The sequence below is a fragment of the Anolis sagrei genome, chromosome 11 (assembly GCF_037176765.1).
Source record: "Anolis sagrei isolate rAnoSag1 chromosome 11, rAnoSag1.mat, whole genome shotgun sequence".
Taxonomy (NCBI): domain Eukaryota; kingdom Metazoa; phylum Chordata; class Lepidosauria; order Squamata; family Dactyloidae; genus Anolis; species Anolis sagrei.
In genome coordinates this window covers 2740347-2767379 of record NC_090031.1, presented here as the reverse complement: position 1 = coordinate 2767379, position 27033 = coordinate 2740347, and the positions used below count along the sequence as shown (strand labels likewise).

Genomic DNA, 27033 nt, shown 5'->3' with positions numbered 1-27033 from the left:
CGGGATGAGCTGGAGATGTCTCTGCCTTGGTCCTTTCACTATTGGCTGCTACTTACCGGCGGATGTCAGGTGGTGCAATACCGGCTAAGCAGTGTAATTTCTCCAGTGGTGTAGGGTGCAGATACCCTGTGATAATGCGGCATACTTGGGCATTGTGACTCATTGTTGTTAGTTTTTCCCATTGCCACTTTCCTTCGAGGATTATTTTGAAATGTATGGAGAGAGTGACACCTAGTGTTGACATTGCTGATCGTGAGACATTGAAGGAGCAAGCATTTTTCACCGTTATGTGTCTGTATCCTAAGGAAACAGGAACTATACTCGAAGGTCACAGACTTGGAATTTGTTAGTAGCGTTGTGTGATGGGCAACCTGTGAGAACTTGGTTTCAAAGAAGGCCATTTCTTCTCCAGTCTTAATCTACTTGGAGGAAGGATGGGATAGGAAAAGATGGTGGTGACGATGATGCATGCCTCTAGAGCAGAGCTTCCCAAACTTCCCATGTTAGTGACATGCTTTCTAGACACATATCCTTGTGCAATACAATAATTCAGTTTTTACTAGCAAACCTGAGGTTAAACCAGGTTAAAGTAAAATATGGTTCAGCTGAACAGAAAAAAAGAATTAAAATGCTGCAATTAAAAAAAATAATGAGTGGATGGGTAAAGCATGTAGAAGTGAAAATTTACCAACTAATTAAAACCTGGAAAACCTGGTTTCATACCATATATACACATTTTATTTATTTATTTATTTACAGCTTTTATATTCCGCCCTTCTCCTCACCCCGCAGGGGACTCAGGGCGGATTACAGTGTACATATATATATGGCAAACATTCGATGCCAATTTTGACATACAACATATACAGACATACACAGAGGCTATTTAACTTTTTCTGGCCGCCAGGGGAGCTGTCACTTTCATCGTCCATCTGCGACACTGATGAAGCACTTCTGCATTCCCCGCATACTTTTTTGCTGGAATGCTTTGCTGGAGTCTTTTTATGGCCTCATAAATTAGTGAATTTAGCCTCCCCACACTTTAAGGTGGTACCGAATTTTCCTACTTGACAGATGCAACTGTCTTTCGGGTTGCAAAGGTTGACAACAGGCTACACAATTGGTTGGAAACCCACTCCTGCATCTGTCATATATATATATATATATTATAATTTTATTTATTTACGATATTTATAGCCCGCCATACGGCAACTCAAGACGGGTTACAGATTGGCACAATTTGATGTCAGGCATTCATTAAAGTGCCATTAAAAACAATCAACATTACAATATAAAACATAAATAAAAACATATTAAAGCATATCATCATCGGTGTCATCTTGTTAAAAACGTTATCCAGTAACATCGTCTGGCCATTCCATGTTCATCATTCATAGTTCTGTGTTATCTATTCTGCTGCATTCTCAAAAGCTTGCTCAAAGAGCCAGGTATTTACTTTTTCTCGGAAAGTCAGGAGGGAGATGGCTGATCTAATATCCCTGGGGAGGGAGTTCCATAGCCGGGGAGCCACCACTGAGAAGGTCCTGTCCTTTGTCTCTGCTAATCGCTCTTGCGAGGCAGGCGAGATCGAGAGCAGGGCCTCCCCAGATGATCTTAAGCTCCTAGATGGTTCATAGGAGGAGATACGTTCGGACATTATACATATAGTAAAGGTTTCCCCCGACATTAAGTCTAGTCGTATCCGCTCATCTTCATTTCTAAGCCGAAGAGCCGGCGTTGTCTGTAGGCTCCTCCAAGATCAGGTGGCCAGCATGGAGCGCTGTTACCTTCCCGTCAGTGTGGTACCTATTGACCTGGTCACATTTGCATGTCTTCAAACTGCTAGGTTGGCAGAAGCTGGGGCTAACTGCGGGACCTCATGCTGCTCCCCAGTTTTGAACCAGTCAGCAAGTTCAGCAGCTCGATGGTTCAGACCACTGCGCTCCTTTTTACCAATATCAGGAATGGGCAAACTTTGTTTCTCCGGGTGTTTTGGACTTCAGTTCCCAGAATTGCTGGCCTCAGGCCCTTTCCTTGATAATAATATTATAATGCAATATAATATAATACTACTACTAATAATACAACATAATATTCATTATATATTACATGTAATATTACTAATAATATTGCAGAATAGTGGCATGGTACAATATGGTAATATATAATGCTAATATTGTGCTTTGCTAATAATATAATATATGGTATATAGATATTGATAATGTGTATAATGGGTCACTAGGGGGCGCATTATACATATAAATACACGCAATATATAATATATAAATTTCATATCATCTTTACTGTATAAACGAAGTTTGGGAATGTTTACTTTACATTTCTGACATGCTACAGTTGATTCTTGTGTTGTTTCCTCTCTAGCTGCTCCATCACACACATCATTGTCAACAGATTTTATTTTCCTAATTGGACACATCCGTTTTAGTGGCAATTATTGCAATTCAATCAACAAACAGTCCAAATTATAAAAGTTATAAGAATCCGTACATTTGAATCTGTACAGCACTCCACTTCTGTAATGATTAAGCCTCTCTGGATATTTTTAAATTGAGGTGAGACGGTCATCCGTTGGGAGGGCTTTGACTGTGTCTTCCTGTTTGGCTGAGGGGGGTTGGACTAGATGCCTTTTGCGCATCCCTTCCAACTCTAATGAATTATGCTTCAGAGTCAATTGGAGTCTCCTCCTCTGGAGATTTTTGAACGGAGGCTGGATGGCCATCTGTCAGGAGGGCTTTGGTTGTGTCTTCCTGTCAGATAGGCTTTTTTAGAGGTGGGCGTGATGATGACGGTGACATTTTTCATGAACGCACCTGTGGACTATAGGTGACACACTGATGTGTCCTGATACACAGTTTCATAGAGTCATAGAGTTGGAAGAGACCTGGTGGGCCTTCATCCAGTCCAACCTCATTCTGCCAAGAAGCAGGAAAATTGCATTCAAAGCACCCCTGACAGATGGCCATCCAGCCTCTGTTTAAAAGCCCCCAAAAAAGGAGCCTCTACCACACTCTGAGGCAGAGAGTTCCACTGCTGAACAGCTCTCCCAGTCAGGAAGTTCTTCCTCATGTTTAGGTGGAATCTCCTTTCCTGTAGTTTGAAGTCAAGAAGCAAGAGAATCGTGTTCAAAGCACCCCAGACTTTATGCTTGTGGGTAAAGAGTATTTCTTGCTGCTTCTTTGTCATTGTTGATGAGGAGATTGCCTGGTCTGCCTACTCTCGCAACATATAATTGTCCTTCCTTAGGGGTCCCTTTTAAATCTTTGATACTGCATCTGTCATATACATATATATATGTGTGTGTTTGTGTGTGTGAATGGCTGGATGTCCCTTTGTCAGGAGGCCTTTGATTATGCTTTCTTGCCCTGGTGAAGAGAGTTGGACTGGATGACCTTAAAGCAGCATTTCTCAACCTGGGAAGTCAGGACCCCGGGGGGGGGGGGTCACCAGAGGGGGTGTCAGAAGGGTCACCAAAAACCACCAGAAAACACAGTATTTTCTGTTGGTCATAGAGGTTCTGTGTGGGATGTTTGGCCCAATTCCGTTGTTGGTGGGGTTGAGAATGCTCCTTGATTGTAAATGAACTATAAATCCCAGTAACTACAACTCCCAAATGTCAAGGTCTATTTTCCCCAAACTCCACCAGTGTTCACATTTGGGTATGTTGAGTATCAGTGTCAAGTTTGGTCCAGATCCATCATTGTTTGAGTCCACAGTTCTCTCTAGATCAGTGGTTCTCAACTTGTGGGTCCCCAGGTGTTTTGGCCTAACAGTTTACCATCTGTTAGGATTTCTGGGAGTTGAAGACCAAAAACATCTGGGGACCCCAGGTTGAGAACCACTGCTCTAGATGTAGGTGAACTACAACTCCAAAACCAAAGGACACTGCCCACCAAACCCTTCCAGTACGCTCTGTTAGTCATGGGAGAACTGTGTGCCAAGTTTGGTTCAGTTCCATCATTGGTGGGGTTCAGAATGTAGGTGAACTGTAAATCCCAGCAACTACAACTCTCAAATGACAAAATCAGGTTTTTTTTAGTGAAGGACATACATTGGGTTGTTAAGTGTCTTGTGTCCAAATTTGGTGCCAATTCATCCAGTGGTTTTTGAGTTCTGTTAATCCCACAAACAAACGTTACATTTTTATTTATATAGATTCAAAAACATTTAACCTCCTGAAGCCTCAATTAATGTAATTTTATTGGTATCTATTTTTATTTTGAAATTTACCTGTGCCTGCATTTCCCACCCTCGGCTTATACTCGAGTTGACACGTTTTCCCAGGTTTTTGTGGTTAAATTGGGTGCCTTGGCTTATATTTGGGTCGGTTTATACTCGGTATATACGGTAGTTCCCAGTAATAATAATATTTGTGTATTTATATGGACACGTTCACACTAATAGAGCTTAAAACTGATAGTCGTTGGGGGTAAAAGTGCTTCACACCAAAATGAAGCACTAAATGGTGTTGCCTGGCCCCCATTTGCTTCTTTAGGAATGGCTTTGACTTGCAGAGATAATAAATAATGTTGGAATAATGAGTCCAGCATTTGCATCCGGTCCCTTCCTCAGCCCAGGAGTCTCGGCTCAGATGCCAAATCCTCTTGGAAGCCGCAGTCGGCCTTCTATCACGCAATCTCTCTGCTGCTTTATTTTTATTTTGTGCAAGTCGAAAGCAGGTACTTTGCCACGCTCCGCCGCCGGTACCGAAAACGCTAGATAAATACTTAATGAAGGATGACTGGAAGCAAGAGCGAAAATAATGCCGAGCAATTCTCCCGCTCCGTGAGAAGAGAGTATATATGCTGCAAAAAAACCCTCCAAAGAGATTCCTACAAAGCGCGGGGCCGGAATTATGCATGCCAAAAAACACACTTGAAAGTCGCCTTCTAATCCACCTTTCTCAAATCCATCAATCTCCTGTTCTTGACAGGGAGGATTACGACTCTCTGTTCAAAGGTGTGGAGAATCGCAAAGGAGATGTTTGCCTTTTCAATCCCCTCCTCTCTCTGTGTCTCGAAGCGCCGGCAGAGGGAGACAAGGCCTGCTTTGCGTCTCCTTTGGGGAAAATGCTGGAGAAACACCACCCGTGCCCTTCCCGAACCACTTTGCCGGCCTCCTCCCGTGCCACCGAAACGCCCCCTTCCCCTGCCGAAAACAAGATTGCGGTGGTAATATCCTAATGGGGGGAAAGGCCACCGCACGGGGGTGCCTCCGACGGATTGTGTTTTTGATGAATTATTTTTGCAGCAGGCTATTTATTATCCCGTTTCAAAGTGGCTGCAACCAGCGGAGAGCCAGCTTGAGAAAGTAGTTTCTGCAGAGAGGAAAATGAGGGCCAGGCTCCCCCTATTCTTTAGCCTTCAGCTCCGTGGGGCCATTAAGGCACACTTCAATTAGCAAGGGCTTGAAGAGGGAGGGAGGGAGAAAGAGGGAAGGGTACGTGGAGAAGGGGGCCTCCGGAGTGAGCATCTCAAGAGCCCAAAACAGCCCTGTGGGAAACTGGCTCCATATGGAGCGGGGCATTCCCCAGGTCTGATTTCTGGCAGCGCATACAGAGGGGAATGGGTCATGGGGGTTTCTGGGCCAGATTTAGAATCATATAGAGACATAGATTTGGAAACGACCTCGTGGGCCATCCAGTCCAACCCCATTCTGCTAAGAAGGAACGTGATGCTGTGGCCAGTCTTCCCTCCCGCTTGCTTTCTTGCTTGTTTTCTATCCTTCCCTCCTTCCTTCCTTCCTTCCTTCCTTCCTTCCTTCCTTCCTTCCTTCTTTCCTTCCTTCCCCCCCTCCCTCCCTCCCTCCCTCCCTCCCTCTTCCTTCCTTCATCCCTTCTCTACCTCTTTCCTTCCTTCCCCTCCCTTTTTCTTTCTCTTCCTTCTTTCCTCCCTCTTTCCTGCTCTCCTACCTTCCTTCCTTCCTTCTCTACCCCTTTCCTCCTTCCCCTCCCTTTTCCTTTCTCTTCTTCCCTCCTTCCCTCCCTCTCTCCTGCTTCCTTCCTTCCTTCTTTCCTTCATTCCTTCCATCTCTGTCTTTCCTTCCTTCCTCTCCCTTTTTCTTTTTTCCCTCCTTCCCTCCCTCCCTCATTCCTTCTCCCCTTCCTTCCTTCCTTCCTTCCTTCCTTCCTTCCTTCCTTCTCTACCCCTTTCCTTCCTTCCCCTCCCTTTTTCTTTCTCTTCCTTCTTCCCTCCCTCCCTCTTTCCTTCTCTCCTTCCTTCCTTCCTTCCTTCCTTCCTTCTCTACCCCTTTCCTTCCTTCCCCTCCCCTTTTTTCTCTCTTCTTCCTTCCTTCCTTCCTTCCTTCCTTCCTTCCTTCCTTCCCTCCCTCCCTCCCTCCCTCCCTCCCTCCCTCCCTCCCTCTTTCCTTCTCTCCTTCCTTCTCTCTCTTTCCTTCCTTCCCCTCCCTTTTTCTTTCTCTTCTTCCCTCCCTCTTTCCTTCATTCCTTCCCTTTTTTCTTTCCTTCTCGCCTTCCTTCCTTCCTTCCTTCCTTCTCTACCTCTTTGTCAAGTGATTCCATTTCCTATGTCAGTTTCTCTGCATTTGTAAACGCTTGCTCATATAACCATGTCTTAATTTGTCTCCGAAACATTAAGAGTGAGGGAGCCAATCTAATCTCCTTAGTGAGGGCGTTCCATAGCCGAGGGGCCACCACAGAGAAGGCCCTGTCTCTCATCCCCGCCAAACATACTTGTGATGAGAGCGGGATCGAGAGCAGGGCCTCCCCGGACGATCTTAAAGTCCTGGATGGTTCATAAGGGGAGATGCATTCGGACAAGTAAATTGGGCCGGAACCGTTTAGTTGGTCAAGCGGGGATTCAAATTCCGGTTCCCAGAGTCCCAATTCTCCATCCACATTTTCAATCTTCATTGGTTTTTTTGTTTTTTGAAAAGCCACTCAAGGCACAACATCCTCCGTGGTTGCCAAAGCAGAATTAAAAACACCATCAGTTCCAATCCAATCAATGAATTCATTACATTGGGGCTGGTCGCTGGAAGCAATTGCATTATCATCAGGCTCTAATGGGAGATTTTTTTTCTTGGTTGCTGATGGCTCTGATTCAGTTCTGATTCATCTGGAAGCCCAGAGAGAAGGGAGCCAATCACGCGCCCTTTCTGTCCACTGTGCCCCCCCCCCCCCCTTGCAGAAAAACCAAGCAAGCACTTGTTCCATTTCTGGGCCCAAAAATGGCCGAGACGTGATTGCATGTAGCAGCCCGAACATCCTGCCTTCCCTCTGGGATCGGAGGTGGAGACCTGCTTCTGGCCAGCTTTGGGAGACCTTGCCTTGTGCCTGACCCCGGACGGACCTCCTTGCTGCCCTGGGCCTCGCGGGAGGCGGGAGACCAGTCAGTTCGAAATGTCTTCCTGCCCAGTGGGTTCGCAAAGAGATTATTGTTACTGTCACATTCCGTCTGTTCGGCTGTATACGTCCCTGGAGGAGGAGAAATGGTCACGGAGTGTCAAAGAGATAAGGCACACAAGCATTTCGGGGATGGATATGAGTTGGTGGAGGGATTGGAAAGCAGAGCCTTTTTTGGATTTGTGTGTTTTGTGAAGTTGTTGGGAAAGAAGGGACTGTCTCGTGAAAGAAACATCATGACACGGGGAAGCAGAATTGTTCCAAAGAAAGAGCAAAAGAGAGTTGCAACCACAGTGCTGGACCACACCAACAACCACCATGTCAGACTACACAGAGAAGCCATTGAAATCCACAAGCATGTGGACAATTTCAACAGAAAGGAAGAGACCATGAAAATGAACAAAATCTGGCTACCAGTATTAAAAAACTCTAAAATCACAACAGCAAAACAACAGAGGGGAAACAAACAGGCACATAAAATCACTCTCAACAAAAGATTCCCCCCAGGCACCTCCAAGCCATTGAATGCTAATCAAGGTGATCAGTTGAAACATTCATAGCTAGCCCCAGCGGAAAAAAGTCCTTTGTCTCACCCTGGTCATTCCACAGATATATAAACCCATTTTTCCTACTTCCAACAGACCTCACTACCTCTGAGGATGCTTGCCATAGATGCAGGCGAAACGTCAGGAGAAAAATTGCCCCCAGAACATGGCCATATAGCCCGGAAAAACCTACAACCCAACCACAGTAGAGTTTGTCAGAAATATTAAAAACTAACTAGGTATTTTATTTACAAAAATGTGAGTCAAGAACTGAAAGGGTTAAAGGGATGCAATGACTCAGTAAAAGCTGTAGTTCAATATGGACAGGTGTGCCTGTAGCTTAGTAGCCCTCAGTGTGTGAGAGGTCTCTGTGGGAGAAGGGCCTCAATGTGTTAGTCAGCCTCAGCATGAGAAGGCATCGATATTAGTTCACCTCAGTGGGAGAAAGGCCTCAGTCTGAGAGAGCCCTCAGTATGAGAAGGCCTCAGTGTTAGTTTGCCTCAGTGGGAGAAAGGCCTCAGTCTGAGAGAGCCCTCAGTATGAGAAGGCCTCAGTGTTAGTTTGCCTCAGTGAGAGAAAGGCTTCAGTCTGAGAGAGCCCTCAGTATGAGAAGGCCTCAGTGTTAGTTTGCCTCAGTGGAAGAAAGGCCTCAGTCTGAGAGAGCCCTCAGTATGAGAAAGCCTCAGTGTTAGTCTGCCTCAGTGGGAGAAAGCCCTCAGTTTGAGAGAGCCCTCAGGGTGAGAAGGCCTCAGTGTTAGTTTGCCTCAGTGGGAGAAAGGCTTCAAGTCTGAGAGAGCCCTCAATATGAGAAGGTCTCAGTGTTAGTTTGCCTCAGTGGGAGAAAGGCCTCAGTCTGAGAGAGCCCTCAGTGTGAGATGGCCTCAGTGTTAGTTTGCCTCAGTGGGAGAAAGGCCTCAGTCTGAGACTTACTTACTTAGGCGATCCCTCGTTGTCCGAGTAGGATAATCCTCCAGGATCAGTGTGCTGGCGGTGGATCCATAGGTGGCTGTGGAGCCCTATTCTTGATCTGCATCTTTTCCCACAGTGAGGGCATTGGTTTCCAGGTGGAAGGCAGTCCTGGTCAGGGTTGGCTTGATGCGCCTTCCTCTTGGCACGTTTCTTTCTTTCGCCCTCCATTAGTGCCTCTTCAAAGTCTACAGCACTGGCTGGTTACAGCTGACCTCCAACTGGAGTGCTCACAAGCTAGGGCTTCCCAGTTCTCAGTGTCTATGCCAGAGTTTTTAAGGTTGGTTTTGAGCCCATCTTTAAATCTCTTTTCCTGACCACCAACATTCCGTTTTCTGTTCTTGAGTTCGGAGTAGAGAAAGGCCTCAGTCTGAGAGAGTGAGTGGGAGAAAGGCCTCTGTCTGAGAGAGCTCTCAGTATGAGAAGGCATCAGTTTGCCTCAGTGGGAGAAAGGCCTCTGTCTGAGAGAGCCCTCAGTATGAGAAGTCCTCACTTTTAGTTTGCCTCAGTGGGAGAAAGGCCTCAGTCTGAGAGAGCCCTCAGTATGAGAAGTCCTCACTTTTAGTTTGGCTCAGTGGGAGAAAGGCCTCAGTCTGAGAGAGCCCTCAGTATGAGAAGACCTCAGGGTTAGTTTGCCTCAGTGGGAGAAAGGCCTTGGTCTGAGAGAGCCCTCAGTATGAGAAGGCCTCAGTGGGAGAAAGTCCTCAATGTGAGATAGGCCTCAGTGTGAGTAGGCCTGGTGAGAGAAGCCCAGGTTGAAAGCCATCATGTGTGAAGCTTCAGTGTGTGAAGGCTACTGTGTGTAAAAAGCTACTGTGTGAAGCTCCTCTGTAACTTTGGTGTGAGAAGAGCCTCTGTGAGAACAAAGTCCAGCGTGGAAACTGTTCAAAGAAAGAAAAGCCTCCAAAGGAAGAGATAACATTGGCCTGTGTGTTTTTGTTCTTTTTACCACTTTTGGGCTCCTGGTGCTGGGTCACGCTGCTGTTAGTAAGTTACTCTGCTGTATATTTATGAGGAGGGTCTTTCTTTAATCAGCCCACTCGCCCAAGAGAGTTGAGGTTGAAGGTTATCAGCACCTTCTTCTTGTATTTGAGACCTTTCTCTTTCCCAATCCTCTGATTCCCGCTTTTGCTTTCGCCTCCCCTTTCCAGGAGGACACAATGGAAGTGGAAGAGTTCTTGAAAGAGGCGGCAGTCATGAAGGAGATCAAGCACCCGAACTTGGTGCAATTACTGGGTAAGTGACAGGCTTACCAAGCCGGGTGGCTTGAACCAACGCCCTGCGCCGCGATAGGGATGTTAAGAAGCAGATAAGCTACTTAGCATACCAAGGCATTGCATAGGAACATCTTAATTCTGTGGCAGAAGCCTGCGATTTCTAAAAAGTAGAGCAGATTTTTTAATGGACTCATCTAACTTGCATTTAATATCTGAAAGGCTTAAAGCTGAAACGTCTCTAAGCAGTTTTCAGGGGAAACTTTCTTTCGCCTCCTATTTGACTCTGACTCCTAAGCCCAGACTTAACCCTAAGCCAAAACAGGCCCTAATCACCTCTAAACAGGCCCAAATTGACCCAAAAACAGTGCAATGACAGTGAGACTGAGTTGTTTACATTGATTTTTCCGCAGGTGTGTGTACGCGGGAGCCTCCGTTTTATATCATCACTGAGTTCATGACCTACGGGAACTTGTTGGACTACCTCCGGGACTGCAACCGGCAGGAGGTGAATGCCGTCGTCCTGCTGTACATGGCAACCCAGATCTCCTCCGCCATGGAGTACCTGGAGAAGAAGAATTTCATCCACAGGTGAGAGAAAGAGAAGGAGAGCAGGCCCATCCCAACTTGGGCCCACAATTCTACCAGATCAGAGTCTTCGTGTGGCTTTTCTCTTATCATTCATTGCGTTGTAGAGGTGTGTCCTCGGAGGCAGGACCCATAGTTTGAATAGCCTAATTTATTTATTTATTGTGCCTGAAGCAAACTGAGGGTACAGTTGTAATGTATTCGAAAAGTTTTAAAACTTGGCATGATACTAAATGTCTTTTGACCAGAAGCTGGTCACTTGGAGTGTCTCTGGTGTGTCTGTGAGAAGGTCCTCCCTTGTTCATGTGGCAGGGTTCAGACCACATTGCAATAGGTGGTCTGTGGCTTGCTCTTCTCCTCACTCGCATGTCATGGACTCTACTTTGTGGCCCCATTTCTTAAGGTTGGCTCTGCATCTTGTGGTGCCAGAAAGCATTATGTTCAGCACCTTCCAAGTCTGCTGTGTGTCAGGAGGTAGTGTCTCACTTGGTATCCGCCATGGATTGAGGTTCCAGGTTTTAGCCTGCCACTTTTGGACTCTCACTTACTGAGATGTTCCTGCAAGTATCTCTGTAGATCTTAGAAAACTGTTGATTTAAGGTGGTGGCATGCTAGCTGATTTCTGAACAGAGGATGGGCTGGAGATGTCACTGCCTTGGTCCTTTCATTGTTGGATGCTACTTCATGGCAGATGACAGGTGGCTCAATACCAGCAAAACAGTGTAATTTCTCCAGCAGTGTAGGGCACAGACATCCTCTGATAATGCGACATGTCCCATTAAGAGCCACATTCACTGTTTTAGCGTGGTGAGATGTGGTCCACACCGGGCATGCGTACTCAGCAGCAGAGTAGCACAGCGCAAGGGCAGATGTCTTCCCTGTGCTTGTCTGTTCTTAAGGTGAAAAGCACACATCTGTGTTTTAGATGGATTAGGAATCAGCTGGTTTTCCCTGTAATAGACAGTAAGAGCACCTAAAGCTTTGGAGAGCTTCTGTTCAACCATTTCAAAACTCCCTGCTTGAGCAGTGATGGCACGATCATCAGCATAGATGAAACAACAACAACAACAATAATAACAGTTTATTTGTACCCCACTACCATCTCCCCAAGGGACTCGGTGCGGCTTACATGAGGCCGAGCCCAAATACAACAATACAGACAATAAACAACAATACAAGCAGTTAAAAATAAAAAAAACATAAGCAATAAAATATACAACATTATCACTAAGACAACACACAATTAAAAACAGTGGGAAGGCCAAATGTAAAGTTAACATTGGAAATAATGTTGAGACCTGGACTAAAGGAGATAGGGTATTTGTGAAGGGCGTACTAGCAGACCTAAAAAAATGTAAAGTGCTTTGGAGGACAAAGTGCTATGGGATCATTATTCCGGGAAGGCACACTGGAACAACCACGTCTTCAAGCTCCTCCTAAAGACTGCCAAGGTTGGGACCTGTCTGATGTCTTTAGGTAGTGCATTCCAGAGTCGAGGGGCCACCACTGAAAAGGCCCTCTCTCTCGTCCCCACCAATCGCGCCTGCAATGCTGGTGGGATCAAGAGCAGGGCCTCTCCGGATGATCGAAGGGATCGTGTGGATTCATATATGGAGATGCGGTCACGCAGGTAGGCGGGTCCCAAAACAGTTCAGCAAACTTAAAGGTCAACTATAAGAGCACCTAGAGCTTCTGTTCAACCATTTCAAAGCTCCCTGCTCGAGTGGTGATGGCATGATCATCAGCATAGATGAAACTATAAGAGCACCTAGAGCTTTGGAGAGCTTCTGTTCAACAATTTCAAAGCTCCCTGCTTGAGCAGTGATGGCATGATCGTCAACATAGATGAAACTCTGTCCCTTCTGGCAGTGGCTGGTCATTTGTGTAAATGTTAAACATGGATGGAACAAGCATGCTCCCTTGAGTCTAATGCACCTGAAGCACCAGGGGAAGCTGGTTTGGATTGCTCACAACCTCTTTGCAAACGAACAGCTACTGTGAATATGTCTCTTTCTTCAAGATTGAAGCAATGCGGGGCATCCTTATCTACTTTTTATTAACTCCAGAAAGCCCTTTGCCCCCATGATTTGCCCTCCTCACCAACCCACTTGGATTTTCTATGGTCGGATTGAGTCAAGGTGAGGGCGCAGTGCTCACTCCTCTATGGTTTTACAATAAGAACTCATGATGAGACCTTCCTTCCTTCCTTCTTTCCTTCCTTCCTAATCACGGCAGCTCTTTGTAAAAATGGCTCTCCCCATTCCCTCTCCAGGAGCCAACAAATCACCTATAATGACACCTTTCCTCTCAAATCATCAGCTCTACTCAAATTCTCGGCGAGAAAAAAAAAACTTTCTTTTTTCTTCCCGGTGCCTTTTCAACATGCCTTCCCTCTTTGTCATCCGGCGCTTTAGCGATTCTTCTCGCTGCCATTGTCTGAACGGCGTTCCTCTGCCTCCTCCATTAAGCGTCTTTGCAAGTCCCGCTGTCTGGAGGATTTTGACCTTTAAGTTTGCTGCAATTACGGTTAGTGCTTTGCATTCTTTGTCTGTGGAATTGGCCTCTGAGCAATGACCGCACTGGGCGATTTGATCAACTTTTTCTGCATTCTCTGCGCGTCAAATGGAAAGGAACCGGGGCTTGGCTCGCTGATGTGATGGATGTCAGAACTGATAAAATGCTGCCCTTGGACTTTGATGGGCATGCATTTGAAGACATCTCTGGAAAGGAGGTGGTTGGCACACCAAACAAAAGGACCCAGAGCACTTTCCAAAATGGTTTTACAAATTACACATCGCCAGTAGAGTTTAAATGTGAACATGTAAAATCATAGAATCTTGGAAAGGGTCCCAATGGGCATATTTTCCAATCCCCTGCTCTAAATAAAAGATGACGATTGAATCACAATCACAGTACTCAACAACAACAGTCTTTATTGGCGTACACTAACAAAATCACAACACAGAACTACCGGACTTGTTCAAACCGAGTCAAAGAATAACAACAATATTAATATTGAGATTTTATTACATAATAATAAGTCCAAAGAAATCTATGAAACTAGGCACTTGAATCCATGAACAATACAGAAGCAGATTTATTTATAAATATAAATATTATTTATATTTATAGGCCCTGCTCTCAGTCCCGCCATCTTCGCAAGCGTGTCTGGTGAAGACAAGAGACAGGACCTTCTCTGTGGTGGCCCCCTGGCTATGGAACTCTCTTCCAAATGCAGTTAGATCCATGAAACTAGGCACTTTGAATCCATGAACAATACAGAAGCATATTTGTTAATTAATATAAATAAATATTTATTTATATCCCCACCAGACATGCTCACGTTTGCGTCCCCACCAGACGTGCTCGCGAAGGTGGAGGGACTGAGAGCAGGGCCTATAAATATAAATATAAATATTATTTATATTTATAGGCCCTGCTCTCAGTCCCTCCACCTTCGCAAGTGCGTCTGGTGGGGACAAGAGACAGGGCCTTCTCTGTGGTGGCCCACCGGCTATGGAACTCTCTCCCTTTCACCCTCCATTCATGCCTCTTCAAAGTCTACAGCACTGCTGGTCACAGCTGACCTCCAGCTGGAGCGCTCAAGGGTCAGGGCTTCCCAGTTCTCAGTTTTTAAGATTTAAACATGAGCTAAGCAGACCTTGGTGCTGGGAACTTGGCGTTAATCTGGTGTTGCTTCAACTAAAGCTTTTGTCTCTTGCAAGTCATTTATAAACCCTTCCCTGACTCCAAAACTGCTAGGAACGGATTCTTTCTCAGTTTCGGTTTGCTATCTAACTTCTGTTAAAGTGTAGCTGAGCAGACTGTCTCTGTTTACTGAAACTTTTCCTATTCAAGGTCTTACTCCTGCACCTGGTGCCTCAGAATCAACTTCATTCTCAGATAACTGACCAGGGAACTGCGGTGAAAAGCCTTTCCCAAGTCCAGGGTCTTGAGAAACCTCTTGCAGCAACTTAGGCCTCTCTTTTAGACTCTGTTCATGCTCTTACAGCAACTCCGATCTCTTTGGCCTCTCATCCCCAAGCCATTCAACACCCCCATTCCCTTCAGGAACATCACCATGAACATCATTCCTATTCCCACCATGAATATCAACTTGAACATCAGACACAATCACTAGGAACCACCAATGATGAGAGCAAACCTTTTTGTCTTCCTTCACATCTCATGCTATCCACCACTTTCCTTTTCCTCTCAAACTCTCCATTCTCACAGCCACCGACTAAGTATCTTTGGGTGCCATCATGCCCCTTTCTGAGACCTTCAAATTGCTGAACGAATTAATCAAGCAGTATGGGGGGGAAGAGAGAGAGAAACAGAATGAGTGCTAATGACCCGGTGCTTTTCTGTTATCCACGGCACAGTCGCTGATGAGAAACGAGGTACAAGCTGGATGGCACGGTGTGACAAATTAACATGCCCTTTCGCAGGACTCGCTCTTATCGAACACGGAGTTTGCCGCTGCTGGCTCTGCGAGGAGCTTTTTGAAGATCAAGCGCCGCTGAGAAGGAGATTCATATCTCTTGCCAGAGGCCTGCGAAGCATTGTCATTGGATCAATTTCCAATTTAGCATGACATGGCGTTAGAAGCATTACTTTCTAATCCCCCCCCCCCATCTCGTTCTCTTCCATATTCTGCCAGTTTGTTTACCATTGTCAGGGAGGAACGTTGTCAACCACTTTGGCTTCTTGGCCCCATCACATAATACAAGGGTTATCCAGAAAATAAGGTTACAAGATGTTTTTAAAAAATGAATATATTTTAATAAATCTGACATGGATTGTACCCTAGGTATTACATTATTTTTCCACATCATCACCATTGAGTTCAATACATTTTGTCATCCGTGGGACACGTTTTTGATGCCTGTGTCATACAAGTTTCCTTCCGCCTTTTTCAGCCAGTCCGTCACTTCGATTTTCACCTCCTCTTCGTCGGAAAAAGTGTTTCCCACCCAGGTGTTCCTTCAATTGAGTGAACAGATGAGAGTCGCTGGGTGCGAGATAGTGGGAGGGCTGGCTTCAAATATCCCAACCAAAGGAAGTCAACCACTTGTTGGAACCCAGAAGCCTTAAAGAGCCAGACTCTGGAGTATGTCCAAAAGAAACAGTTTATTGAATCAAACAAAAGGACTCAGAGACACTTACTTCAGTGCCTCTGGTCAAAACTCAAAAGTAGCTGCAAAGATTAACTCAAAAAACAAATTGAACTCAGAAGCCTTAAAGAGCCAGACTCTGGAGTATGTCCATAAGAAACTTGTGTTTGAACTCGGCTTGGATTCCCGTTAGTGCGGTTTATTGAATCAAGCAAAGGACTCAGAGACACTTACTTCAGTGCCTCCGGTCAAAACTCAAAAGTAGCTGCAAAGATTAGCTCAAAAAACAAACTTAGGAAATAATCCGGATTAAACAGAGATATAATCCGGATTAAACAGAGATATAATCCGGATTAAACTGAGTAGTGCCCAAAGTCACCCAAAATAGAGCATCAGATAAAGGGTAAGCAAACAAAGGTCCGTGAAGCATAGTCAAAAACAGTCCAAATTCGAAACAAGCCAAGGTCGAAGTTGTGAGGTTCCAAAGTCCACGTAGTCAGCGTCAGCGTCGTCAAAAGCAGTCCGAAGTCAAGGAAGGAGGAAAAACCGCACTCACAGGAATCCAAGCCGGAAGAAACAGCAACCTGCAGATCCAGGACCCAAGCCCAACACAAAAGCGGCAGTGACAAAACCCAAGGCGCGAAACCAACACTTTGCCTTCTGCAAAGTTCTAACATTTTGGTGTTTCCTTTTATCTACAATTCTTCACCCGATGATGAGCTGCCCTCCACCCCGTCATCATCACTCTCAGCTGGTTTAGCTTCTACAGCTGAACGCCAACACCCATCCCTCCAACTCTTCCACCTTTTGTCAAGACTTAGATCTCCCCATGATTCCACAGTATCCCCCGATTGCCAATCCCCACCACCAGAAATCCCTGCAAAAGTGTCACTAGATGTTCGTTGAGTACACACATCTCTTGTACCTTAGTCCAATCCAGGGATTCACCAGTTGATTAGCTACTGACGACTGGCACTGCTCATTCCCTTCCGTTGGCTCCCCACTACACAGCAGTGATACCAACTTCCCCCGAGAAAATTCTACGTGAGAGCTATGTGCCCTTTAATCGTACTTTCTGGATATCCCTTGTATAGCACGAACTTCGCACTTTTAGAGAAACGGAATGAGGACGCTCATCTCTAACCTTCACCACAATGCAAGTCGATGAGCTACTGACAATTGGTACTGCGCATTTGCTTCTGTTAGCTTCCTGCTACACGGCAGCGAGACCAACTTCCTGCAAGAGCTATGTGCCTTTTAACCTTACTTTTTGGATATCCCTCATACAGCACAAATTTTGCACTTTTAGAGAAACTGAATGAGGATGCTCATCTCTAACCTTCAACACACCAGTTGAAGAGCTACTGACGACTGGCACTGCTCGTTCACTTCCTCTGGCTTCCTGCTACATGGCAGTGAGACCAACTTTCTGCGAGAGCTATGTGCCTTTTAACCTTACTTTTTGGATGTCCCTCGTACAGCACGAACTTTGCACTTGGAGAGAAAAACTGAATGAGGATGCTCATCTCTAACCTTCAACACAACATCAGTTGATGACCCATTGACGACTGGCGCTGCTCATTCCCTTCTGTTGGCTTCCCGCTACACAGCAGTGATACCAACTTCCCCCGAGGAAATTCTATGTGAGAGCTATGTGCCTTTTAGTTGTATTTTCTGGATATCCCTCGTATAGCACGAACTTTGCACTTGGAGAGAAACTGAATGAGGACGCTTGTCTCTAACCTTCACCACAATGCCAGTCGATGAGTACTGATGACTGGCACTGCTCGTTCACTTCCGCTGGCTTCTTGCTACGCGGCAGTGAGACTAACTTTGTTTGAGAGCTATGTGCCTTTTAACCTTACTTTTTGGATATCACTCGTACAGCACAAACGTCACACTTTTAGAAAAACTGAATGAGGATGCTCATCTCTAACCTTCACCACAATGCCAGTCGATGAGCTACTGACAACTGCTACTGCTCGTTTGCTTCTGTTAGCTTCCTGCTACACGGCAGTGAGACCAACTTCCTGCGAGACTTTTTGGATGTCCCTCGTACAGCACGTACTTCGTACTTGGAGAGAAACTGAATGAGGATGGGTTGTTGTAGGTTTTTTCGGGCTATATGGCCATGGTCTAGAGGCATTCTCTCCTGACGTTTCGCCTGCATCTATGGCAAGCATCCTCAGAAGTAGTGAGGTGAATGAGGATGCTCATCTCTAACCTTCAACACAACACCAGTTGATGAGCTACTGACGACTGGCACTGCTCGTTCTCTCCCGCTGGCTTCCTGCTACTCAGCAGTGAGACCAACTTCACCCAAGAAAATTCCCTGCGAGAGCTACATGTTTTTATCCTTACTTTCCAGATAACTCTTGTATTACTCCTGGATTTTTCCACCTCTCCCCCATTAATTTGTTCCCAGTTCTTTAGATCCCTTTTCAAGAGGCTCCCTACTTTTTGGAAACTGTTTCCACTGGTCTTTCCCCAATTTTTTTTTGTATGAGGAAGAATTTTTTTCTCTGCAAGGTTTTTCTTTCCTCAGCCATTGTACACAAGGAAGCTCCCTTCAAGATTACTCTGATCCATATCCAAAAAAAGAAACAAAACAACTGTAACTTTTGTCACTTTGCATTACACAGAGCGCTTTGATATGAATGCTGGTGCTGTGTTTATAGATTTGCTCTCCCTTTCGCCTGTTTGACTGTGAGAGTTATTAGGCAGTGCTTTCAATATTATATTGAGAGCCCGCCCTTGATCATGTGCCTGAATATTGGGATATAAATCCAGATCAGTAAGCGAACGACCTGACACTATTGATTTGTTTTCCTGTATTAAAGAAAAGAAAAAAGAAACATCGGATTCTCCGGCCATTCGGGAAGTGTCTTTGTCTATTACTGTTCCAGGAGAGAGGTCTTTCTTGAGGCTCTTCTGTCGTTCTGAGCCCCCCATTTTGGCCTTCTCTTGATAGTTGATGGCCTTAAGGTCTACACCAGGAACATGTACTTTCTCCGCACTTGTTAAAACTACATAAATTTGAACTTGCGACTCCCAGCATCCTTCCATAACCAAGACTGACTGGTTTTTTGTTTTGTTTTCCTGGGATTTACGGACCACAAAAGTAACTTATCCAAGTGCTTCTCTTCCCAAAGGCTCAATTTATTTATTTATTTGTTTGTTTGTTTGTTTGTTTGTTTGCGACATTTATATTCCGCCCTTCTCACCCCGAAGGGGACTCAGAGCAGCTTACAAGTAATATGTAAATACAATATATTAGATTATTACCATAGCACAATATTAGTATTATATATTACTATATTGTACTAAACCATTCGACTGTAATATTATTAGTAATAATACATGTAATATAATATGTAAATACAATATATTATATTATTACCATAGCACAATATTAGTATTATATATTACTAATATAATATTACTAATATAACATTATTAGTAATAATACATGTAATATAATATGTAAATACAATATATTATATTATTACCATAGTACAATATTAGTATTATATATTACTAATATAATATTACTAATATAACATTATTAGTAATAATACATGTAATATAATATGTAAATACAATATATTATATTATTACCATAGTACAATATTAGTATTATATATTACTAATATAATATTACTAATATAACATTATTAGTAATAATACATGTAATATAATATGTAAATACAATATATTATATTATTACCATAGTACAATATTAGTATTATATATTACTAATATAATATTACTAATATAACATTATTAGTAATAATACATGTAATATAATATGTAAATACAATATATTATATTATTACCATAGTACAATATTAGTATTATATATTACTAATATAATATTACTAATATAATATTATTAGTAATAATACATGTAATATAATATGTAAATACAATATATGATATTATTACCATAGCACAATATTAGTATTATATATTACTATATTGTACTAAACCATTAGACTGTAATATTATTAGTAATAATACATGTAATATAAATATATATAATTATAATATATTATAGAATCATAGAATCATAGAATCAAAGAGTTGGAAGAGACCTCATGGGCCATCCAGTCCAACCCCATTCTGCCAAGAAGCAGGAATATTGCATTCAAATCACTCCTGACAAATGGCCATCCAGCCTCTGCTTAAAAGCTTCCAAAGAAGGAGCCTCCACCACACTCCGGGGCAGAGAGTTCCACTGCTGAACGGCTCTCACAGTCAGGAAGTTCTTCCTAATGTTCAGATGGAATCTCCTCTCTTGTAGTAGTAGTAATATATTGTATTATATTATCAATATTATATATAATATTACATGTAATATAAAATATAGAATTATAATATCGTAGTATTATTAGTAGTATGATAATGTATTACATTATAATATTATCAATATATATAATATTACATGTAATATAAAATATAGAATTATAGTATTGTATTATTAGTAATATAATATTGTAATATATTAGTAATATAGTATTACATGTAATATAAACTATATAATTATAATATCGTAGTATTAGTATTAGTATTATATTGTATTACATTATAATATTATCAAGCTTATATATAATATTACATGTACTGTAAACTATATAATATTGTACTATTATTATTACTAGCATGATATTGTATTATTTTTTTATTTTGTACACTTTTACCCCATCCTTCCCCCCATACTATATTATATTAGTATAATACTACTAATAATAATACTACGATATTATAATTATATATTATATATTACATGTAATATTATATATAAGATTGATAATATTATAATATAATACTAATAATAATACTAAGGTATTATAATTATATATTTTATATTACATGTAATATTATATATAAGATTGATAATATTATAATGTAATGAAATACATACTTATAATATCGTATTGTTATTATTAGTAGTATTCTATTGTATTATAATGAGAAATGAGTCAACTGGTGTGCGTGAGGACCGCTGGCCTTGCCTTGTTTCACACCTCACTTGTTTCCCTGTTTCCTGCCTCTGTGTGCATTTGGGGATGGCAAAGTGTGCACGCAATAATACGACAACGGCATCTCTCCAGCGCTTCCTTCTTTACATGCAGGGTGCCTCTTGGGGCTGTAGCGAATGGGTGATTAACCAGGCTCTCATTAGCTAAAGAAAACAAGATTGCAGAAGACGCTCTCCATTATGCCGCTTATTGCTGAGTGATGCCAGGCTTAGCTTTCCTTCTCCCTCGAGGGATTCCCTAACCCATGCTCCTGCTGTCTTCCCAGGGACCTCGCTGCCCGGAATTGCCTCGTTGGGGAGAACCATCTGGTGAAGGTGGCCGATTTCGGCCTGAGCCGGCTGATGACGGGCGATACCTACACTGCGCACGCCGGGGCCAAGTTCCCCATCAAGTGGACCGCGCCAGAAAGCCTCGCTTACAACAAGTTCTCCATTAAGTCTGATGTCTGGGGTAAGAGCCTCGTATAGCCTGAAAGCAGTTGGATTGAGGGCCAAATTGTCTGGCTCAAGGCAAGCAACATAGAATCCTAGAGTTGGAAGGGACCCTCAGAGGCCATCCAGTCCAACCCCCTTCTACCAGTCCCTCCCAATAGATAGTCACCCAACCTCGTAGACATTATCAGGTTCACGGAGAAGTCTGGCTATACGATCAAAGACTCCTAGAGTTGCAAGAGACCCTCAGAGGCCATCTAGTCCAACCCCCTTCTGCCATAAAGGAAAAGCATAGTTAAAGCCTTCCCAACAGATGTCCATCCAGCCTCATAGACATTATCAGGTTCAAGGAGAAGTCAAGCTATAGAATCAGACTCCTAGATTTGGAAGATACCCTCAGAGGCCATCCAGGCCAACCCCTTTCTGCCATAAAGGAAAAGCATAATTGAAGCCTTCCCAACAGATGGCCATCCAGCCTCATAGTTATCAGGTTCATAATCCCTCCCGACAGATAGCCACCCAGCCTCGTAGACATTATCAGGTTCAAGGAGAAGTCAAGCTATAGAATCAGACTCCGTGGGTTGAAAGAGAACTTCAGAGGCCATCCAGTCCAACCTTCTGCCAGGCTGGAAAAGCATAATCCCTCCCGACAGATAGCCACCCAGCCTCGTAGACATTATCAGGTTCACGGAGAAGTCTGGCTATAAATCAAATACTCCTAGAGTTGCAAGAGACCCTCAGAGGCCATCCAGTCCAACCCTCTTCTGCCATAAAGGAAAAGCATAATTGAAGTCTTCCCAACAGATGGCCACCCAGCCTCATAGACATTAGCAGGTTGATGGAGATTCCTGGCGTTGGAAGTGACTCCCCCAAAGACCATCTCCAAACATCTTCTGCAACAAAGGAAAAGCACCTTTGTGACAGATGGCCATCCAGCCTCTCAATCAAAGCCCTCAAAGAGGGAGCTTCCACCAGACCCTGAGGCAGTGAGTTCCACTGTTGAACAGTTCTTATATTCTTATGAGTTATATTCTATATGAGTTCTTCCTCATGTTCAGGTGGAAACTCTTTTCTTGTCATTTGAACCCATGACTTCCATGAGTTGTAGTCTGAAAGGTAGCGGGAAACAAGACTCCCTGTTATGACACCCTTTCAAACGTGGCTCTCATGAAACCTTAAAGCAAGAAACAGAAAGATGGTGGGCCAGAATAGGTCACATTTTCCTATTATAATATCGTATTATTATTATTAGTATTATATTGTATTACATTATAATATTATCAACCTTATATATAATATTACATGTAATATAAAATACAATATCGTATTAGTATTCGGAGTATGATATTGTATTAAATTATAATATTATCAATATTATATATAATATGACATGTAATATAACATATAATTATAATATTGTATTATTATTATCAGTATTATATTGTATTGCATTACAATATTATCAGTATTATGTATAATATTACATGTAATGTCAAATATATAATTATAATATATTATTAGTATTAGTATTATATTGTATTACATTATAATATTATCAATATTATACATAATATATGTAATATAAAATATACACTTATAATATATTATTATTAGTAGTATTATATTGTATTACATTATAATATTATCAAATGCCTTCATGCAGATAGCCGCAGGTTCAGTGGCTGCCATTTGCACTCGTAGAGAACCCTGGGGGGGGGGGGTATTGACCCAAAGGAGGATAAGTGACCCATTGGGGCCAGTTCCATAGGTCCGGTTCCCCCTCAGTACGCATCCAGTGGCCCTTCGCAGCCCCTTCTGCCTGCTCCATTTAGCTGCAGATGCCGGAGATGGAGTCTCGGGTTTTCTGTATGCGAGGCAGGTGCTCCGCTACTGAACTGTGGCCATCCGTATTGTGAACATATGCGCCTGTTATGCAAATGGGCATAGATTTGGGTACGTCCCCCCCCCCCCATCCCTCTGCCCAGAATCTGGGTTTGCTAATCATTCTGAAGCAACACATTTCTCGCTCTTTACGTCCTCTATTTATCACTTTCTTGTTGGTTCACTCGTATTTTAACTGGTCTTTCGATGTGCCAATCCCAGCATTGTGGGGAGTTGAATTCCATCCAGACAGTACAAAACCAAACACTTCCCAGGTGGATCAGTTTTGTTCCTACATAGCACTGGGTTCCCTTTCTCCTCTTCGTTTCCGAACGGCAACCTTGCTTCTCCACCTGCTCGAGGACAAAGGTCTCACAAAGGGACCCGAAATGGCTCGCGGTTCTGTCTCACGTAATACGAGATTATGTTTACCTCTTACGCGAGTCAGCAGCGGCCTTCTCTTCACATTGAGAGAGAAGGCAAAGGGTGACGGAAGTAATTATGAACAGGCTGCTGAGCTGATCGCAAACGGGGGGAGCCTTTGTACCAGGAAAATGCATATTAATCCAGTGTTTTTAAAGCTGCGTTTCGAGAACTCCTGTATCATTACACATTCTGGATTTGTTGCCGCATCTTCTGGGTTAGTGGTGGGTTAGTTTCTCTCCCTCTCTAAACTAAAATGTCATTTTCCGGTCTGTTTGAGAGATTGGAAGTTTGGACATGATTTTTTAAATGCTACTTGTTGAGGAGATTGTAGTAGAAGAGGCTCCTCTTAAATATTATTGTAATAGAAGAGACTCCTCTTCAATATTATTGTAATAGAAGAGACTCCTCTTAAATACTATTGTAATAGAAGAGACTCCTCTTAAATACTATTGTAATAGAAGAGACTCCTCTTAAATACTATTGTAATAGAAGAGACTCCTCTTCAATATTATTGTAATAGAAGAGACTCCTCTTCAATATTATTGTAGTAGAAGAGACTCCTCTTAAATATTATGAAGACGTTCTTGGCTGCCAAAGCTGTTGGAGGGTCCTTCTTTGGAGGTTTTTGAATAGAGGTTGGATGGCCATCTGTCGGGAAGGCTTGGAGTTTAAGATCTTCTGGGGAGGCCCTGCTCTCAGCCCCACCTTTTTCTCAAACATGTTTGGCGGGGACGAGGGGCAGGGCCTTCTCAGTGGTGGCCCCCCGCCTGTGGAATTCACTCCCTGAGGAAATTAGGTCATCATCATCCCAAAGAAGGTAAAAATGTAGATGTGGGACCAGGCCTTCAGGCAATTAGGCAGAAAGGACAATTGAAAATGTTGACAATGGCTCAGAAAAGGATTATGGATAAGTTAAGCGGAGTATTCAACCATAGCATACGGCTAGATAAATAACTACTAGACTGGTAATAGCTCAGTGGACTGTAAGTTTATTGTTTCAATGTTTTATGTCTTAATGTTTTATGCTTTTAATTGTTATAATTATTGCTGTCTTGTATTTTGTTATGCGGCATCGAATTGTTGCCAATTGGAAGCTGCCCTGAGTCCCCCAGGGGTTGAGAAGGGCGGGGTAAAAGTGTTCGAAATAAATAAATAAATAAATAAAATTGGTGTATTTTCAACTGGTGGTCCCAGTGGTGATCGGCACACTGGGTGCAGCACCTCAAGACCTTGGCCTGCACTTAAACACAATCAGCACTGACAAAATTACTATGTGCCAGCTGCAAAAGGCCACCTTACTGGGATCTGCACGCATTATTCGCCGATATATCACATAGTCCTAGACACTTAGGAAGGGTCCGATTTGTGATCCAATACCACAGCCAGCAGAGTGTCTGCTGTGGACTCATCTTGTTGTGTTTCAAATAATAATAATAATAATAATAATAATAATAATAATACATCACACAGTCCTAGACGTTTGGGAAGTGCTCGACTTGTGATTTTGTGATATGAAATCCAGCATATATATCTCGTTTGCTGTTACATATTGTGTTTTTGTGTCAGTAAAATAATAATAGAGGGAAAATAATAGAGGGAAAATAGAGGGAGAAACCGTGGAGGCCGTGACAGACTTTGTATTTCTAGGCGCAAAGATGAGTGCAGATGCAGACTGTAGCCAGGAAATCAGAAGACGTTTCCTTCTTGGGAGGAGAGCAATGTCCAGTCTCGATAAAATAGTAAAGAGTAGAGACATCAGACTGGCAACCAAGATCCATTGCCTAGTCCAAGCCATGGTCTTCCCTGTAGTCACCTACGGATGTGAGCTGGACCTTAGGGAAGGCTGAGCGAAGGAAGAGAGATGCTTTTGAGCTGTGGTGTTGGAGGAAAGTGCTGAGAGTGCCTTGGACCAAGAGAAGATCCAACCAGTCCATCCTCCAGGAAATAAAGCCTGACTGCTCACTGGAGGGAAGGAGACTAGAGACAAAGTGGAACTCCTTTGGTCACATCATGAGGAGACAGCCAAGCCTGGAGAAGGGAATGATGCTGGGGAAAGTGGAAGGCAAAAGGAAGAGGGGCTGACCAAGGGCAAGATGGAGAGATGGCATACTTGAAGTGACTGGACTGACCTTGAGGGAGCTGGGGGTGGTAACGGCCGACAGGGAGCTCTGGCGTGGGCTGGTCCATGAGGTCACGAAGAGTCGGAGACGACTGAACGAATGAACAACAACAACAACAACAACAACAACAACAATAATAATATGTATTACCTGCTCTCTCCAACAGTGTTCAAATAGGAAAGTGAGAGGGCAAATATGAGCAAAAGTTGTGTCCGAGTGTGTGTATATTTCACATATCTGATTTGCAGAGGCAGAGGTTTCCATTAATCTGCTTTGACGTCTCTTAATTGTGCCTTTAACGGGACTTGAAGGGACTCGAGGCGTTCAGGTTGGAGACGAACGAGTCAACTGAAAATTAGGCTAATTCCAACCTGTCAGGCATGCCTGGATTGATGAAGGGCTTGTTCCTCTTGTTTAATGTCTCTGCAGTCTCGAAACCCCCCCAAGCACCCCATTGTTTTTCTTCTTTTTGCAGCCTTTGGCGTCCTGCTTTGGGAAATTGCCACTTACGGGATGTCCCCTTACCCTGGGATCGACCTCTCGCAGGTCTACGAACTCCTGGAGAAAGACTACCGCATGGAACGCCCGGAAGGCTGTCCAGAGAAGGTCTACCAACTGATGAGAGCATGTAAGGAAGGGTCCTTTGGAGGCCAGAAGCTCCCTCTCCCTGAAGGGCTTCCTTGAAAGCGGGGCAGGGGCTGAAGTAGCACCTAAGCCAGTGGTTCACAACCTTCGTAATGCCGCGACCCCTTAATACCGTTCCTCGTGTTGTGGCGACCCCCAAATATAACATAATTTGGCTTAATACTTTGATAACTGTAATTTTGCACCTGTTATGAATTGTAATGTAAATATCTGATATGTAGGATGTATTTTCATACATAGGACCAAATTTGGCTCAAATACCTGATACGCCCACATTTGAATACTGGTGGGGTTGGAGGGGGATTGATGTTGTCATTTGGGAGTTGTAGTTGCTGGGATTTAAAGTTCACCTACAATCAAAGAGCATTCCGAACTCCACCAACGATGGAATTGAACCAAACTTGGCACACAGAACTCCCACAACCAACAAAATACTGGAAGGGTTTGGTGGACATTGACCTTGAGTTTGGGAGTTGTAGTTCACCTACTTCCAGAGAGCACTGTGGACTCAAACAATGATGGATCTGGACCAAACTTGGCATGAATACCCAATATGCCCAAATGTGAACCCTGGTGGAGTTGAGGAAAATAGACCTTGATACTTTGGAGTTGTCGTTGCTGGGATTTATAGTTCACCTACATCCAGAGAGCACTGTGGACTCAAACAATGATGGATC

At 43.5% G+C, this 27033-nt stretch overlaps 1 protein-coding gene across 2 annotated transcripts in view; it reads left to right on the top strand.

Moving 5' to 3' along the window:
• ABL1 (ABL proto-oncogene 1, non-receptor tyrosine kinase) overlaps positions 1-27033 on the top strand; it is a 97178-nt gene that overhangs the window by 57718 nt on the left and 12427 nt on the right. For both annotated transcript variants that reach the window (XM_060757558.2, XM_060757559.2), the window contains exons 5-8: positions 10044-10128; positions 10520-10697; positions 21119-21303; positions 26187-26339. In XM_060757558.2, the coding sequence (XP_060613541.2) occupies positions 10044-10128; positions 10520-10697; positions 21119-21303; positions 26187-26339 (601 nt within the window). The remainder of the gene's footprint in view (positions 1-10043; positions 10129-10519; positions 10698-21118; positions 21304-26186; positions 26340-27033) is intronic.